The following is an 18,868-nucleotide window of genomic DNA, read 5'->3' on the forward strand; positions in this document are numbered from 1 at the left end:
ATAAAAGTTATTTTAACAGAAAAAGTTCTCAAAGCAGAAAGCACAAGAAAAGCAGGGCATGTGTATGTTGATAATGTTGAGGCATTTTAAACAGGCTTCATAGGGTTAATATCTGTCATTGTTGATTATTCTAAAAAAAAATAATCACAGTAATTAATTATGATTTAACATGGAATGATTTTGCTCAAACATTCTTTAGTGTATATCCATATAACAGCACCAAGAAAGACCTTGAAGGCACACATTTGCTGTACGTTGTGCTCAGTCTTAAGGCTAATTATCCAACATGAAATATTAAACATGGCTGTGAATTTTTAACAAATTACCATTTACTAGCCAATGCACTTAATGCTTGGGGTGTTGGATAGGCTTGCACATTAAAACTGACTTTGACTGATTGCTTAGCCCTGAATTCTTATTCAGGAGGAAAATTGGCAGAGAGAGGAGACATACCTTAGAACAGGCTGGTGAAGGTAAACTTTGATCTGCTTTGAACAAAACATCTCTCGACTAGAGTTGTCATGTTCATGCCTCATGATCATTGTTTCTCTAATAGTGTGATAACTGCAGAAGACCTTTGTGAATCTAACATGAATTACAGTGTTGAAGTTTTGGATAATTCAATATAGTACATGCACTAAATGCGATCACCTATTTTACAAATAATAATTTGTTATTATCTTATTTGTATTATTTTTTTCAAAAATTATTGTTAATTTGTATGTATTTTTTGGTACAGTAGCTACAGTACAGTAATAAAAATTAATTTATAAAATAGTTTATGCAAACTTTCACATTTCCAGAATTAAAGAAGTAAAATAAGCATGAGAATAGAGTTGGGATAATTGCACTGTATTAGATGCCATTTTTCTTTTCCACAAGCTCACCATGCCTAGTCTCAGACAATAGCAATTAGAACATAATTGCTTATAATAATTGGTTACTAGCAAACATGACCATAAGACTAATCCATGGAGAACAAAAGCTGATTGCAACCTTAGTCCTCCTGCCTATATGCATCGTTTTGATTGCAAAACAAAAAGTGTATTTTAAAATTGTTCATTCTTTAAATCAAAATGCGAATCCCACATAATAACAGGCCACCACTCTGTGCTTTCTGAAACGTTAGCCTTTGTTCTGTCTGCACTATGAACATTTATATGATGCCAAACACTCGGCCAGTTCTAGAAAGGCTCTTCTTCAGAGGCAGCCTTTGTTAATGGCTGTATTTAGCCAAAGGCCAGATTGTATATTTGGGTCTGTGGATCTTTGTAAGCATAGAAATAGTAAAAGAGAGGAGAGGGTGGGTTCTAACACTGCATCAGGATGTGAGATGAATAGTACTAGCTGTTTACCCCAGCCCTCTTTTTCTTGTTCTCTTTCTTTGTCTTTCTATCTCTCCCTTTGGTTTGTGCTTTCCTGCATTTAAACAGCCGTTTCGAGGCAACTATTGCCCGATATGCATTTAAAAGAGAATTCAGCCTTCAGATTGTCCGACAGTTTCAAACTAAAGTTTGGCTCCCTATTAACAGTTGGAATGATTTATAACTATTTCTTTACACTTTTTTTTTCAAAGCCCATGTTTTGACTGCATGACAGAAATAAATTAATCCATGGGTGGCGTTACTAAAGGACATACAAATCTAAACTAAGCCCGAACAAACTAAAAGAAGAGGGTAGTCTAGGATGGATGGACATCATTATTCTTATACTAAAAACATAATTTAGCCAAACATGGAAAGTCGGCCATCACCTTACGATCCACCTTCTTCCTTTTATTTTGTTGACACAAAAAGAGATTTTCAGCAGAATGTTAATGAAAGCTCAGGTTGAAACTATTCCTTCATGATATACTCCGACCCCCCCATCCCCCCCCCCCCCCCCCCCACACACACACACTCTGGACAGGATTTGTTAATGTGTTATTGTTGGGATTTTTTTTTTTTTTTTTAGGTGCAGTGACCCTCTGTCTTAACGCTCAAAGCAGAAGTGATGCTGGCCCCCACTGACATTAGAACATTAGAACAGTTTTCTCTCCAAGATATTTACTCAGTTGGTTATTTTTAACAATTTGTCATGACACTGAATACGTTGAGTTGATTGAACTGACGGAATCATCAAGAAAACAAAAATCTGCGATAACGAAAAGGACTTAGGGTGTGAAATGAAAGTCTTCAGGTTGTTTTTATGGAATGCGTGAGTCGTGACCTGCAGGGATTAGAACTAAAATTAATGTCAGATTTCTACTAGCTTATTAAACACAGTTAATTAATTTTAACCACTGGGTTCTTGATTTTATATTATTTATGCACATTTTGATTGAATAATTATTTTTAGCCAAAAGTAAAAATTCAATAATTTAATGTCAAATTAAAGTGATTTCAAATCAAAAGCACATCCTGCTGAATTTTGAAATGAGGAAAATGCTTGTTTCTTTAACTTTGTGCACATTTATATTCTAGCAGTTTTTTTTTTTTTTTTTTGGAAATTTTGTCAAATTATAAAAAAAAAAAAAAAAAAAAATTGCAAACATATTATATATTTGTAGGTAACACTTTAGAATAGGGAAGACATTCACTTAATCAATTAAGAGTTTTCCCCGAATAAACTCCTTATTTGCTGCTTATTAATAGTTGGTAAGGTAGTTGTTCAGTTTAGGTATGGTGTGGGTTAAGGGATCTAAAAATGGTCATGCCAACTAAGGCATTATTGTGTGCTTTATTGGTACTAATAAACAGCCAATATGCTAGTAATAAGCATGCTAATAAGCAACTATATAATAGCTAAAAATGTATCCTTGTAATAAAGTGTTACCTATTTGTATTTATTTTATACACTTATATATTTATTGTTAATTAACTCGTTACTTAATAGCATGCCTGTGAGCGGTGACAGTGACGTGACATACAGCCAAGTATGGTGACCCATGCTCAGAATTCATGCTCTGCATTTAACAAATCCAAAGTACACACACACACACACACACACACACATTCCTGTTACAAGAATAATATCATGTTCATGTACATTATTACTTATAACAAACATGTTAATGTTTTATACTGCACGATCATATTTTATAACTTTTAATCCTTTCTCATACTTAATCTTAATCTTAACAACTGATTAACTTACTATTAATAAACAGCAAATAAGGAGTTTGTTCAGGAGAAACTATTAATTAAACATTTGTTCTTCTACTATTATTCTAAAGTGTCTCTGATTTCTTTTTATATTTTGGGATACACAAAACACTAGATAATAAAATTAGACTTGACTAAACAAAGACATTGGGTCCATCACATAATGCTATTAAACCAAATACATGGTTGTGGAAATTAAATTATATTTTCTGGAAGTGTTCTTGACTTTCAAAGAAAAACAGGTCTTAGAGAAAAACACATTTTTAGAAGAGAAATAAAGTATTAAGAACTTGAAAATGTTTTTTAAGAGAGTTTATTTTCTAAAAGTCCACAGGGGCACAATTGTCCATGCTTAAAGAAACCCTTATAGGAAAAAAGCAAACAACAGCAATTTATTCCTGTAACATGCCTTTGTTTGTTGTATCATGCGTGTTGTTTCATTAATAAAGGTGCCGTATCCTGCCTGACCCCTGGGACTATGTATGGCGTCTAGTGATGAAGTGCAGAGTCACTCTGGCTTGTGCCTGTGCATATACAACTCATAAAGTGGGTCAGGGGTTCTCCTCGATTTACAGTCTGCAAGCACCATTTTGAAAGGAGATGTCTGCCTCCCCTTTGTGTAAAATATTACTAATGCAGAAGAGGCAGCGCAGGTCAAAAGCTTTGTTTTTCATCTGTTTCAGCAGTACATCAGTATGTTTAAGAACAAACGCCTCATCATCAGACAAACAAAAAGAGAATTCTATAGCAACCATTAAAAATTAAAAGCACTTATCCAGCGAATCACCCCACCTGTATAGTTCAATAAACTGTCATAAAATGACACATTACTTGTTTTCAAAGGCTTATCCAAATCCTCTGTCCTAACGTATCAAACCGACTTTCCACAATGTCAAGAACATATGTTCAGTTAGCTTTGAGCTGCAAATAAAAGAAAGCCTATTTATAATTTCTCCACCTAAATCCACTGTTAATGTGATGTCCAGTAGCACCATTTTATTAATGTGTATTTTTTCTGACAAGCTCATCATCTGTCTCTGCATCCATTAACCAGACTTGAGGCTGTTTCAAGTTTATTTGTAAAGATAATTTTGAATGCTGTAGGGATTGCTTTGATAATCCTAAAATGTCTGGAGTGATATGAATAATGTATAGTCACAGTATACTGCGTATATTTGCATGACAGGAGTATTTATGGATTATCATGCAAACCATCACATAAATGTCAATGCAACACAAAACATTTACTGAACCTGATTTTCTTCTGTTTATATTTGCAGAGATCTCTGGGAACTCTGAAGACATCCCCCTTGTTCGCTGGAGGCAGCAGTGGTTGGAAAATGGCACTTTGCTCTTCCACATCCACCATCAGGATGGTAGTCAGAACCTGCCTGGTCCAGCGGCAACCGCTTACCCCGCTAGTGACTCCGCCGAGGAAGAGCTTCGTATCCTGCACATCTCTGTCATGGTATGCAACCTACATAGAGTCTGAGTTCTTGATGCTTGCTGCAGTAATTATTGGACAAATACTTCTGAATTATTTAAATTAATCAAAGTACAAAAAAAAAATAATAAAAAGAAAAGCATAATGGTGAGGGTGTTGCTTCAGTTAGACACATTTGGTCGTGTGAATTGTGGAAGGAATAATAAAAAAAAAAAAAACTCACTTTTGTTTTGTGACGAAAATGACATTTGAAATATTTTGGAATAAAATGTCAGACTACATTGTCTTTGTAAGGCTAATTTCGTAGCTAGCAATTTGTGTATTCTAAATACTGACAATTAAATAATAATTTCACACTTCTGCATAATGTGAGAAAATTACAGATTGACTGAAGGTGACACAACAAAAGCATTCTGTTCATGTTTTTTTTTTTTTTTCACACAACACATCTCATAATTAATCACATGAATTATCTTCCCTGACACTGTTGTCTCCATGGTAACCAAGTACAACTAGTGGTTCAACGGATCACAATTTCATGGTTCAGATAATATTATGGTTTTTGAGCCACAGATCGGATCATTTTTTTGGATCATCAAGATAATAATAAAGATAATAATAATAATAATAAATAAATAAATAAATTGTAAATATACACATACATAAATACATACATATATTTGTGGGATGCACATCCAGGGCATGAAGCTCCCATTCCACCACATCCCAAAGATGCTCTTTTGGGTTGAGATCTGGAGACTGTGAGGGCCATTTTAGTACAGTGAACTCATTGTAATGTTCAAGAAATCAATTTGAAATTATTCGATCTTTGTGACATGGTGCGTTATCCTGCTGGATCGTAGGTCGTGGCATTCAAACAATGCCCAACTGGCACCAAGGGGCCTAAAGTGTGCCAAGAAAACATCCCCTACACCATTACACCACCACCACCAGCCTGCACAGTGGCTGTATATGTGTGTGTGTGTGTATATATATATATATATATATATAATGCTTTTCATTTATTAAAGCTAAGTACTATAAAAACTATATAGATTAGATATTGATTAAATACAGATTAAGCTTGTCAAATATTTGTTTTGCAGTTTGATGAGAATAATTACAGCAGCAGTTATTTATAGGCTGCTGTCCATTTAAGACCTGATGCATGGATCCAATATAATGATACACATCCAATTTCTTTCTCAGCTTTTCTTGTTCACTTAAGACTAACTGAATTTACCAGAATGATTGTTGAGATTGGTATTCTATCATAATTTAATGTTTATATTGGTCTGTTCAAAGGCAAGGATTGAAGAAGATATGAAAGGGGATTCAGTTCGTTGTTCGCGCTCAGTCTGAATTGCACTTGTAACAAAATCAGTAGTTCGGGAAAGAGGAGGCGGGAACCGGCGTACATTCAAACAAAACTTTAATAACAAAATAAACACAACATAGTATGACAGCCCATCCCAGATGACTGTCGCACACAAACAGAGCCAAACACAAATTAAGTCCAGACCTGGTCCTCTCTCGTCTTGGACTGTTGTCACTTCTCCTTTTATCCTTCTGAGGCTCCTCCATGGGACTCAAGACCGGTGAGTGGAGCAGGTTTCATGTATTAGCATTTACTCCACCGGCTTTGCTCTGTTCCCACGGCTCTCTGCCCCGTCCCTCTCATCACAGCGCTTCTCTGCATGTGTGGCTGTAAATATAGAAAACAATGCGCGAGTAACAAAACTAGTTCCCTTGTTCGTTTTCTTTCGCTGGAGTGGTTTAAAATCAATTGTGTGCATAAACACAAACAAATTATAAACTTTCACTCTATTATGGTTACATTTTGCAATTAATCTGCTGATCACGTGCATGCCGAACCATGGGGCTTCAACCTCTAACACTACTTTTGGTTTTGATCCACTATGGACTGTGCATTATTTGCTCATTCCTTTATATCATTTTCACACAATAAATGTACCACTTTAAAAAATTTTAGTCATAATATTTTTATGATGACTTTTCATACTTTTAAGACTGAAATGCTTGGTCTTGGACAAGAGTAAAACAATGAAGTCTATACATAAAAATTATTTTGAAAGATTTGGCAAAAAATATTAAGTTTCTAAAAGTGTTCTATATGAAGCCCACCATATAATAAATGATTAAAAAATTAATAAATGAAAAAGGTAATTGTGTCATAATTCTGCCTTTTTTCAGCAATTCTGAGATTGTATCTCACAATTCTTTTTACTACTCAAAATTCTGAATTGCAGGATATAAACTTTTTATATACATTTTTATAAAATTGCAAGAAAAAGTCAGAATTTTGAAATCAAAAAAGTTGCAGTTATCCTTTTATGTTTTATTCAGTGGCAGAAACAAGCTTCCATAGCTTTAATTTTAACCAATAAAGAAAGAAGAAGAAAAAAATGAAGAAAAGCAAATTCTGTAGTCCTGTAGGTGCATATTCAGTGTGGACTGGGTCAGGAGATAAAATATTATGTAGATAAGATAAGTTCAAGTTTTGTGTGAGACAGAAAGGGAGATAGTGTTTGTTCAGCTTCAGTCAATTAGTGGTTACGCCTACTGGCTTCACGGTTCTCCTCTCTCAGATCGTTATACTACTGTCACCACCAGAAGTAGCTACCCTCAGAACAATTGGAGCGAAAAAGACTCTTGAGGGTATAAGGATTTTAAAAGCTTTTAAACACACTCAGTGTAATTAGTGGAAAATCCATATTTGTAAATTGTCATGCTGAACAGCAGTGGGGTTTGCATGGGGCAGAGTTAGCGGTGATGAGCTGTGTAGCTCAGATGAATTGAGAGTTCTGAACACAGGTTGGATGAATGGTTGGCTGTTTAAGTCAGTATTCAAATCAAGAATATGATAAGCAAATATTTTAATAGAAAATGCACAAATGGCTCATTATTTCTTTATAAAGTAAAATGAACATACGGGGGCTCCAGGCTTTGCTGGATTTCCTTTGCTGCTTGAATTTCAAATACTGTAATTGCACATTAGAGCAGTATGGCAGTTGTTGTGGATGGTTAGTTGATTCTCTGTGCAAAGCCACTGCTTACTGTAAGATCCCTCTCGAAATATGATTCCTCCATGCTCCGGGAAACCTCCTCTATTGAGCGAACCTTGCTTGATCCCTCAGAAGCTGAAGAATATTGCATGCCTCCCATCTCAAACACAGACCCTGACATTGATATCCCCACAAAGATAGTTATTAGTATTCTATGGTCAACATACGGGAAGTAGGCAGATGATTCAGCCGCATTGAGGAAGGCAACAGGATCCCATAATTTTTCCCTTCTCAGGGTATTATGCTTGTATCATGAACGACAGCACAGTATTTAAGCAAAATTGATTGTGTTTTGATGTCCATGAACTGTAAACAGCTGAAATATCGGGTCCTAGTCATTAAATACTTAATTATTCAGAGTACAGATGTACAAAAAAGATTTATAATGTTATCACTGCACGATTGAGACACCACCGTGATTAAGATTTTGTAGGGTGAAATGAGGTAGAAGCTTGTTGTTGTTGTTGTTAGACCAAATTAATTTTCACTGATGATTTTAGGTTTGTTACAGCTTATGACTGAGTTGATATTTTTTAGAAGGCACCATAAAATATTTGTATGTGTAATTTTCAATAGAGTCTGGCTGCAGACATGATGCACTCTCAGCCGCGCATGCGCACTTAACACACATGCACTGTCAGCTGCACGCATGCGCTTTGAGGACATGCACGCTCAGGCACACGCATTCAAATGTAAATAAAAAGTTTTTCACGAGGTGAAATCCTATTTTAAAAAGGTGGAGATTAATTTTTTTAAGAGTACCATTAAGTCTGGTGGCTAGGTCACGGCTCGGATTTATATAAAATTAAGACTTTGTTGAACAACTACACTAAAAATGTCCGATTGCTTTGCGTATGTAACGTTACCTACGTAGATGGTCCGCATATTGGCAAGATACATTATTAATGGAAATACATTACTAAAAACTTATTCCGACCTGAAATGAATTGGAATTACATAGTAATTAAACTGAAATCAAAAAGAAAAAAAAAATGCCTATTTATATTTCTTAATTGTAGGAATGACAAATTGTATATGTCATTGTAAAACTTTATATTGAATTATTAAATTACTGATTAACAAGCACCTGTTTATATTCCTTCATTGTAAAATGAAAGATGTATATAACACTTAATAATGAATTATTAAATCATTAATTAACAAGTCTCCTAGTCACAGCCAATGATAATATTCTTTCCAAAACTGACACACCATAAAATAAGACACACAGCAGTTGGTGATTGTTTACTTTAATAAATAATAAAACATAAAAACATGGTGTTGCATGTGGGTTTTTCACATTTACTGTAGTCGAATAATTTTACTACGTAAAATAAATGAAATGTTACGGACTATAAAAATATAAAACTGCCTTTCAATTTTGTGTTCGACAAAAAAATTTGCAGAAGCATTTTGTCCATCACATTCTCTAAAAATGCATGCATTTCTTGGATAAATTCAAAAACAAATGTCAGTGGCTCTACAAGATCGTCCTTGCTGAACTCGTCACAGAACAATGGTTCCAAGGCCTCAGCAGCTTCTTCATCCTCCATGCACAGTATACCAGGAAGCTGAACTGATCCGAGAAGATCCCTAGAGTTCTCTATGCACCACTGACTGGCAGTTTTAAGATCCTTCATGACACGCACCTAAAGAAACGGCATTGCAAAAGAGGATAAATAAAAATATGCTGAACAATAATGGCTGTAACCCCTCTAACAATACCTACTTTTCGGGGAGACTGAACCACCTGCTTCTTTGATGCAAATTCAGGGGTGAAAAGATCAGTTTCATCTACCTGAAAAACACAAATTCTGAGTTTGAGCCATTACCTTTAGAACTACCTTTTTAAGGTAACTGGTAATTTTCCTGAGGGGCTGCTAAAAGATAACATGTTACCTGTACGTGGAAAGGCTCTTCCTGTTATTGGTAAAAATACAGCACAGGTTTACCTGGTTTGTCATGATAACATGCCATTTTAACCTTATGATGATTCCCAAGTATTAGCTTTTACCGGAGAGATTTCTTCAAACCTCCTTTTTCGCAACCTAAATACAGGCTGCTGCTCACCTCTAAGGAAGGCTTTGGACTCCTCAGCATAGTGGGCAAACAATTTTCCATGTCTGGAAAATAGTGATTGAATATTGAATGTTACATAATTACTTTCTCATGAAAGCTTTAAATATTCAAATCCAAAAAAGAACTTACTGTTCCAGTCTGAAGTTCTCCATTAACATGACGCACCACCATTTCCTCAGCTCTGCCATGTCCAGCTGCTCAAAACATAAAAAAAAAAAAATGTAATGCTCTTTGGAAGTTACATTGTGTCAAAGTTACTGAAAACTATTCTAATACTTACAATTGTGTAGTCAAATGGGGCATCCAGCACTATGTACAATGCAGACTTTAAATGAAAAACGGAGTCGGTGCAGGTGTGGATTTACACAGAGCCGATGCAGATCCTGGAACAGGTGAGGACGTGCACTGAGTCTCCTAAGAACAGTTTTACTGCAAGTAGGGCAATGGAAATGGGCCTCTGTTCTGCAGGCCAAATGGCATCTGCATAATCTTTTATCTAGAATTTATAAACAATAAAAAATACAATTTAAACAGAACAGTTAGATCCGACAAAGATTAAATAGCCCAAACATCCAACTTCATAGTACTGTTAGTATATGAGACATATTTCATACTTTACTCTCATACATGCTATCAATCTTTCTCTCATTCGCAAGTATACTAGAGCACACATTATCAAAGCTAATTTCACACATGCTCCATCAAACTCTCGCACACACTACCAAACTTATTCAGTCCGTGCATTATGTACAAATTTTACACTGAACGTCCTTTCATTTTCTCAAAAAAAAAGAAAAAAAAAGAATTCAGTTTCATTTTGTGTTTAGGAGAAGTAAAATGAATACATACATTGAATATAAAAAACATAACGAAAAACACAATGATCAGATGATACACGGACTGAATGAGTTTGGTAGTGTGCATGTGAAAGCTTTGATTCTGTTTGAGAGACACTAATTATAGTGGTGCATGAAAGAGTGTTTGATAGTGTGTACAAGAGTAAGTTTGAAATGTCTTGAATGGTCTTCTAATACATATAGAACCTTTTTGAAGTGCTTCAAAAAGACAAATTGTAATAATTTTAAAATACACTAATCTTACCTTGGAATATGATCGCATTTTTTAAATGGACTTCCCAGTGAGCCTGGACTCTCTTTTTAATCATTGGCTACAGTGTAGGGCACAAGGGGCAATGATACAATATGCAACAAGATGTGCACTTTGGTATCAGGTGCTTTACACCTGCCAAGACTACGGATTGATGCATCTGTAAGCATAAATTTAGGAGACATAAGTTAAAATTCTGATGTGTATAATTTTCCTTTTGTCAATTCTTCAAAGAGTCGTATTCTATATATCACTCATTTTAAAGAACCATCTTTAACAACATTAAAATTACTTGTTATTTTAAAGATTCCATTTTCATAATAAATAATGTAACGGAACACCTCACCCAAAGTCAGTAAAACACTTTTTCCCCCCAACAAATTGAATTTAGATTCCCTCACTAATCCACAAACGCGATAGATCACACAGAAATCAGGACAGTTTTCGATAAGATTATCTTATAGATTAAAACACTACTTTTACATATATTTAATCTTGTATGAAGATACAGCAAAGTCCTTTGTCTCTGGATACAGTAAATATACTTACAATAATTAATTTGCCGTCGTTGAATCCCCTAACGTACGTTACTTACGTTGAAAGACCTGTGCGTGCAGGATATATCAGATAAATATTAGTGTAGTTTTCGAAACATTTACCTAAAACAACACTTTTACCTCAACTTAATCTTGAACGAATAAAATTAGAGCTGCTCCGATCACGATCGGCCGATCGTTATGTGCATCTCGTCAGTAAAGCTGGTTCTCTAATCAGCGGTTAATTACCTCAGGTGCCTGATTTCACATAAGAGCAGCTGTTACTACACAGAGCCATTATTAACTGAGAATATGCGCAAATCCACGTTAATTTTCAGCGTTTATTAGCGCATCTTTTCGGTTAACAACGGCAGTGTGTAGTAACAGCTGCTCTATGTGAAATCACGCACCTGAGGGAATTTACCGCTGAGGCTTTACTGACGAGAGGCGCATTAACGATCGGCCGATCATGATCGGAGCAGCACTAAATAAAATAAATATACTTACAATAATTTCTGTACCACCTTTAAATCCTATGTATCACGTTGAGTGGCCTGTTCGTGCACTTTAAACATTTTTTGATGTAAGTACATAGTAGTTAAGGCCACTTAATATAAAGTGGGACCTGATGAACTTTGATATATTAACTTCTGGCAAGAAGTAGATCCATGTCATCATTGCTGACTGATTACCTTTTCTTTAAGATAATGTCTACCTATCATGATGAATAATTAAATTTGGACTAATAAGCTAAAAAAAGTTAACCAATAAATAAATAAATAAGTATATAATAATAAATATATTGATATATTAATTAAAATGCTAAGACAAATTGACATTAAAGCTGTCTAAGTCCTTAGCAACCCATATTACTAATCAAAAATGAAGTTTTTATATATTTATGGTAGGAAATGTAAAAAATATCTTCATGGAACATGATCTCTATTTAATATCATAAGGATTTTTGGCATAAAGAAATATCAATCTTTTTGACCCATACAGTGTTTTTGGCTACTGCTACAAATTATATATATATATATATATATATATATATATATATATATATATATATATATATATATATATATATATATATATATATTAGTGCTGTCAATCGATTAAAAAAAATTAACTAATTAATCGCACAATTTTTTTAAATTAATCGCGATTAATCGCGATTAATCGCAATTAAAAGACTGAAACTTTTTGGATATGTAAATGTAAAATGTAAATAATTAATGTAAACTTAAGACAAATAAACTATTTAAATTCAAAATATGATTGTTTATTGGAATTTTTGTTTAACTTGTAACACAGATTTTCTCATGTAAACAACATACCTGCAATAAACCATCAATATCCTCCAAATTAACTGTTGGCTTGAAAGCCATATTTATTACAGAAATAAAAACACAGGCATGTAAGTACCATTTGAATTTCAAAACAATCAATGCCAATAAAAAACAAAAATGATTTCCATGTTGAATTCTAAGTGGACTGCAAAAAAATTCCAAAGTATAGTCATTGCCAGTGCTTTAAGTGGGCCAGTACGCACCTGTACTCAGTACCGCCACCTCCAAATATAGCTCTTGAGCGTACCGCCACCTCTCCGTGCGCCCAGAACGTGCTTGTAGCATACCGGTACGCTCATTTGGACATCTGTTTTAATAGAGGTTTTAATCTTTTACCTGCACTGCCGATTTTCAGAGCGCCCTTCACAATGCAAGCTTCCTAATTGTCACACACCTGGACTCATTTAGTGTGTTTTTGCCCGTGACCCAGTTTGTGTCTTCGGTGTTTAGTTTGATTAGTTCCCAGGTGTGTCTATTATCTTCCTCATGTGTTCCATGTCCCTGTTAATTTAGTTATTCCATCCACCTGTGTTTCCCCATTATCCTTTATACTTAAGCCTTGTCCTTTCAGTTCTGTTTTGTCGGGTCTTCACTTGCTACTTACGTGTGTCTACCTCTGTGCTCCATGTTGGATATCCCCTGTGTTAGATATATTAAAAACCTTATTCCGTTTATCCTCGACTCCGTATTCCTTCAGGCAGCGTAAAATCTGTGACAGAAGACCCGACCTCAAAAGAGAAAGTAGAAAACTGCGTCTTTCCCTCCGTTTTGCTTTCGTTTTTTCTCAGTCTTTTTGTTTTGTAGTGTTTCTATGGATCCCCTCTATCGTCCCGAATTCCTCATCCTTCTGCTGAAGCAGGAAGGACGTTCTCTCGAGGACCATACCAGACAGTTTATTCTATTAGCTAATGCCACCAGCTACCCGGACGACGCGCTCTGCACCTTCTACAACACCAGCCTGAACTCCAAGTGCAGAGCGTTGTCGCCCGAAGATGGTCCTCGAGAGGATTTCGCCGCATACGTGGAGTGGACTCTGGCGAGAAATGGCTCACCTTTCACCATCTGCCCCATTGAGGATCTCGCCAGTCCCACTCCCGACCCAGAGACCAGCCAGCCACCATCACGCCGCACAGAGCCTGAGCCCACCGCAGCCGCAGAGCCCGAGCCATTCACCGACAGGGAGCCGGAACTCGAGAGCGCGACTGACCAGGTGTGTGAGCCGGCATCACCGTGCATCGTGGGAGTCCTCGTGGAGATCGAGGGCGTGGAGGAAAGCCCTGCCCACACTCCTGCGCCTGAGGGTGAGCTATATGCAGTCTCTGAAGATCCTATGGAGCAAGTTCTGGATCTGATGGACTGGTCTATGGAGGTAATCCCTAATTTTCCTGTTTCCCCGCTGGTTCCGTCCAGCCCTGATTCCCCTGTATACCCTCTCAGTCTCCCACTCCTACCTCCTCCAGTCATTTCCTCTGCTCCATTTCCGCTGGTTCCGCCCAGCCCTGAGTTTTCTGTTTCTCCGCTGGGTCTGCCCAGCCCTGAGTTTCCTGTTTCTCCGCTGGTTCCGCCCAGCCCTGAGTTTTCTGTTTCTCCGCTGGTTCCGCCCAGCCCTGAATTTTCTGTTTCTCCGCTGGTTCCGCCCAGCCCTGAGTTTCCTGTGTCTCCGCTGGTTCCGCCCAGCCCTGAGTTTCCTGTTTCTCCGCTGGTTCCGCCCAGCCCTGAGTTTCCTGTTTCTCCGCTGGTTCCGTCCAGCCCTGAGTTTCCTGTGTCTCCGCTGGTTCCGCCCAGCTCTGAATCTTCTGTGTCTCCGCTGGTTCCGCCCAGCTCTGAATCTTCTGTGTCTCCGCTGGTTCCGCCCAGCTCTGAATTTTCTGTGTCTCCGCTGGTTCCGCCCAGCCATGATTTTTCTGTTTCACCACTGGTTCCACCCAGCCCTGAATCTTCTGTGTCTCCTGTATTCCCTCCCAGCCTCCCTCTCCCGCCTCCTCCCAAACCTGCTGGTCCCTCTACTCCTTCGCTGGTTCCATCCAGTCCTGATCCTCCTGTCCTTCCTCCCATCCTTCTCCTCTCTCCTCCTCCTAGACCAGCCAGTTCCTCGCCATCCCTGCTGGTGCCAGTCAGTCCCGCAGCTCACCCTCAGTCCGCGCCATCGGGGCGCGGTGGTTCGCCGCTGGACTGCCAGTCTCCAGCTCCGCCTTGGCGTGTTAAGGCCCTGTCTCCGCCTCCAGCCTCCGAGCCCTGGACTCCTCCTCGGTCCTTCAACCCAGCGGCTCCGCCTTGGCTCTTAGCTCCCTCGTCTCCACCGTGGCCTGTCATCCCACCTGCTCCACCGGGCTCCCTCGTCCCTCCGGCTCCACCTTGGTCAGTCGTCGACCATCCGCCGCCTCGGGACTCCACTCCTCTGGTTCCACCTCGTCACTTCATCCCTCCGGCTCTGTCAGGCTCCTCCTTCCCTCCGGTTCCACCTCCATCCTCGGTCACTCCGGCTCCACAGCGGTCTGCCGGGACCCCGCCTCCACCTTGGTCGCCTGAGCCTTCAGCTCCACCTAGGCCCTCCGGATCCTCGTCGTCACCCTGGCTCTGCGGCTGTGCTGCTCCATCTTGGGCTCCTCACCCACCGGTGCAGTCTCCGCCTGTCGGCCCCCTGGTGTCGTCGACCCTTCCTTCACCATGGCTCCTCCCGCCGTCGACTCCACCTTGGATCTCAGTCCTGGCTGGTCTCTGGTGGACCATCTGGCTCCTCCTGCTCCTGTCTCCTCCCTGGCTCCTTCCTCCGTCTCCTCCCTGGCTCCTCCTTCTGTGGTCCCTGTCTGCTGGCCCCCTCCTGGGAGTCCGTCCTCCACCGGAACCTCCTCCCAAGTTCCCACCCACGCCTCCCCCTGTTGTTTCTACGGTGCGAGGACGCACCTACCGGGAGGGGGGAGTACTGTCACACACCTGGACTCATTTAGTGTGTTTTTGCCCGTGACCCAGTTTGTGTCTTCGGTGTTTAGTTTGATTAGTTCCCAGGTGTGTCTATTATCTTCCTCATGTGTTCCATGTCCCTGTTAATTTAGTTATTCCATCCACCTGTGTTTCCCCATTATCCTTTGTACTTAAGCCTTGTCCTTTCAGTTCTGTTTTGTCGGGTCTTCACTTGCTACTTACGTGTGTCTACCTCTGTGCTCCATGTTGGATATCCCCTGTGTTAGATATATTAAAAACCTTATTCCGTTTATCCTCGACTCCGTATTCCTTCAGGCAGCGTAAAATCTGTGACACTAATTCATCCCACCCAGAGCAGAAACTACATTACCCATTCACCCTTAAGTTATACAAGTGAATAGCGCATGTGTCGCTTTTCCCACTGTTAAGTGTCAACAACTCAACGTGGCCGGAGAAGGTGTGTGAAACTCGTTGTGAGTTATACTAAAGCAAAATCTTGAGTATTTATTGTCTGATAAACATTAAAAAGTGTCTGCGGAGGTTGAGTCGTCCTGCAGCCCCCGCTGGCTGCTCATTGGCTGCAGCATCTTTTTTCTAAGTTCTAAAAAAATACCGTAGACGGCAAGGCACAAATTTAGATATTCATTTATCTAATTAATCTAAAGCCTATGCCTTTTTTTTAAACAATGACATTTGGGTTCATGATTTTAATGTTGCTGTTTCTTGTGGCAGACTAAATGAAGAGTAATGTTTCTTGTGGCAGACTGAAGAGTAATCCGGCAGAGTTTTATACTGAAACTTTCCGTCTAAAAGTCATTCCTTGGTCTTATCCATATTTCTTTGCACGTTGAACACACATAGGCCACAACTGGAAATAAAAAAAAAACTGCAACCGCGTTAATTGCGTTATTTTTTTTTAACGCGTTAAATATTTCAAATTAATCGAATGCGTTAACGCGCTAATTTTGACAGCACTAATATATATATATATATATATATATATACACAGTGGCGGTTAATCCATTAGGGCGATTGGGCAACGCACCACCAAAGGAAAGGGAGGGATTTTTATTTTACATTCAACCACAGTGTTACGCTAGCTTTCACTACTCTAGACTGTTTGTGCTGCCTCTAAATCAGCGTTGAGTCACATTTTGTGTAGTACCGCCCATTTTTGGGCGATTTTTTTTTCAAACTGAGAATTGCCCCGAGTTTTCTCATAGACTTCCATTCAAAGATATTTTTTTTTCGAACTGCAGGCAAGCTCTTGTTACTGTATTTTTTTTATTATCGTCAATATTTGAAGTAAGTCCATCTGTGCAGTTTCTCTTCGCCCAAGTAGCCACTCAGCCCAAGTAACGTTAGCTGTGCTCCTACGCCTAGTGAGAATACAGTTCCCAGTATTTATACGATTAAAAATGGTCTCCGTCTCATATAGCCTTGTTATTTGTACACGCTGTGACTATACTGATCACAACATGTAAATAAGAAAATGTTTGCATTATTTTGTCACTTATTGGGATTACTATGCTACCATTATCCATTTACATCCAGTCTTTGTGCTAAGCTAGGCTAGCGGTGGGTGCGTCAGATAACACTTAAAGGAACGCACAGAAATGAAAACGGTATGCATGGACTTATCTAACTCTGGGGCATACTGTGAATAAGCTTAAGTCCCAAAAAGTCGGAGTGTTCCTTTAACTTGTGCAAGGATTGGTGGGAACAGTATCCTGCAAAAAAAAAAAAAAACTACTTTAATATCTTTATCAAAAGCTTTTGTCAGCTGAACTTGATCGACATCACGGTGAACGTTACCTCAGCGCAGATTAATTCTATCGTGTCATTGAAAGAAATAACATTCATTCATCGTAGCAATAAGGATAAATTGGCAATTAAAGAATTAGGACAACCGAGACAAAATCTACAAAGGGCGGGAAGCCGTATAAACGAGGATTTTCGAGGACGTGGTATGAGCGGAGAAAAAGGCTAGCAGGCTGTGAAGTAACGTTAGCTGACGTTATTCTGCTAACAGTTAATTTACCACTGCATTTTGTTCCATCGCGAGAGCGTGACGGACATCGAATAGACAACTACAGGTGTAACCGAAATGCATCATCTCTCGGAGAAGGTGAAAAAACAGAGCAAAGATGCATATGGATAGTAGGGAGCAGTGTAATATAAGTGAGTAATTTGAGTAAGCAGTGTAATGTAAGTGAGGATGTAATATAAATGAGCAGTGTAATATAAGCGAGTTGTGTAAACAGTTTTTTATGTGACTTCAATTATTTCTTATTAAACAGAAATCGAAGTAAAAAGTTTTTTTTTTTTTTTTTAAACCACATTCTGGCGTCAGTCTGAATTGTGTATAGAAGTATAGAAATGTGTATATATATATATATATATATATATATATATATATATATATATATATATATATATATATATATATACTAAACTTCAGTCGTGACACTGCATAAACATTAATCGACCTGGAACGTTTGCAGATAGAGATGGATGTCTTTGCATTGTTATTTCAGAAGTCAACCATACACTTATGTTGTCCTCTGATATTGTGTTTTCTCAGGGCATTGTTCAGAAAAGTGATTGATCATTTCTATTTTAAAATCTGAGCAAAGCATGTCATAGCTGCTTTGTTGTACATAGTTTGATGCTCGCAGAATGTGAAATTATCAGATGACCTTGAGTCCTCAACTTGCTCTCTCTCTCTCTCTCTCTCTCTCTCTCAAAAAAAAAAAAAAACAACCAAAAAAACAAAATAAAAAATATTCAAATTTTCAAAGGATGCAAAAGAAATAAACAACAACCTTCTTTTGAATGTAATTTCTTTCCTGTTGCACCCATCCTACCCACTTGACTTTGTCATTTTATTCTTCTTAGCCTTCAGAGCTCAGACTGTGTTATTGCAAGGTGGGATAAGAGAGGGAGTTTTTCATCGGTGGTGTGACGGGCAGCCTCTGCGACAGATGGTACCTACACTGCATCCCCTCCTGGCTCTGACTTGTCTCGGCCGGAGGGCAAGCTCCTAAACCTAGTACCCCCTAAAATCATGTCACTTCCTTGAGTGCTTTGCAGTGATGCCAGTCCCAAAGAGAGTGAGCCGCCAGTGTAGACACCTGTCACCCGTCCATGTCTATTGTGGGCCATACGTGGCGGTCTTCAAGCCAGCTGGGGCTTTTGC

General features: G+C 38.5%; 1 protein-coding gene across 3 annotated transcripts in view; it reads left to right on the plus strand.

The window, feature by feature from the left end:
- LOC127951225 (astrotactin-1-like) overlaps positions 1-18,868 on the plus strand; it is a 263,118-nt gene that overhangs the window by 37,263 nt on the left and 206,987 nt on the right. For all 3 annotated transcript variants that reach the window (XM_052549027.1, XM_052549026.1, XM_052549028.1), the window contains exon 2: positions 4,424-4,611. In XM_052549027.1, coding sequence (XP_052404987.1) covers positions 4,424-4,611 — 188 coding nt within the window. The remainder of the gene's footprint in view (positions 1-4,423; positions 4,612-18,868) is intronic.

Source organism: Carassius gibelio, chromosome B2, assembly GCF_023724105.1.
Source record: "Carassius gibelio isolate Cgi1373 ecotype wild population from Czech Republic chromosome B2, carGib1.2-hapl.c, whole genome shotgun sequence".
Classification (NCBI taxonomy): Eukaryota; Metazoa; Chordata; class Actinopteri; order Cypriniformes; family Cyprinidae; genus Carassius; species Carassius gibelio.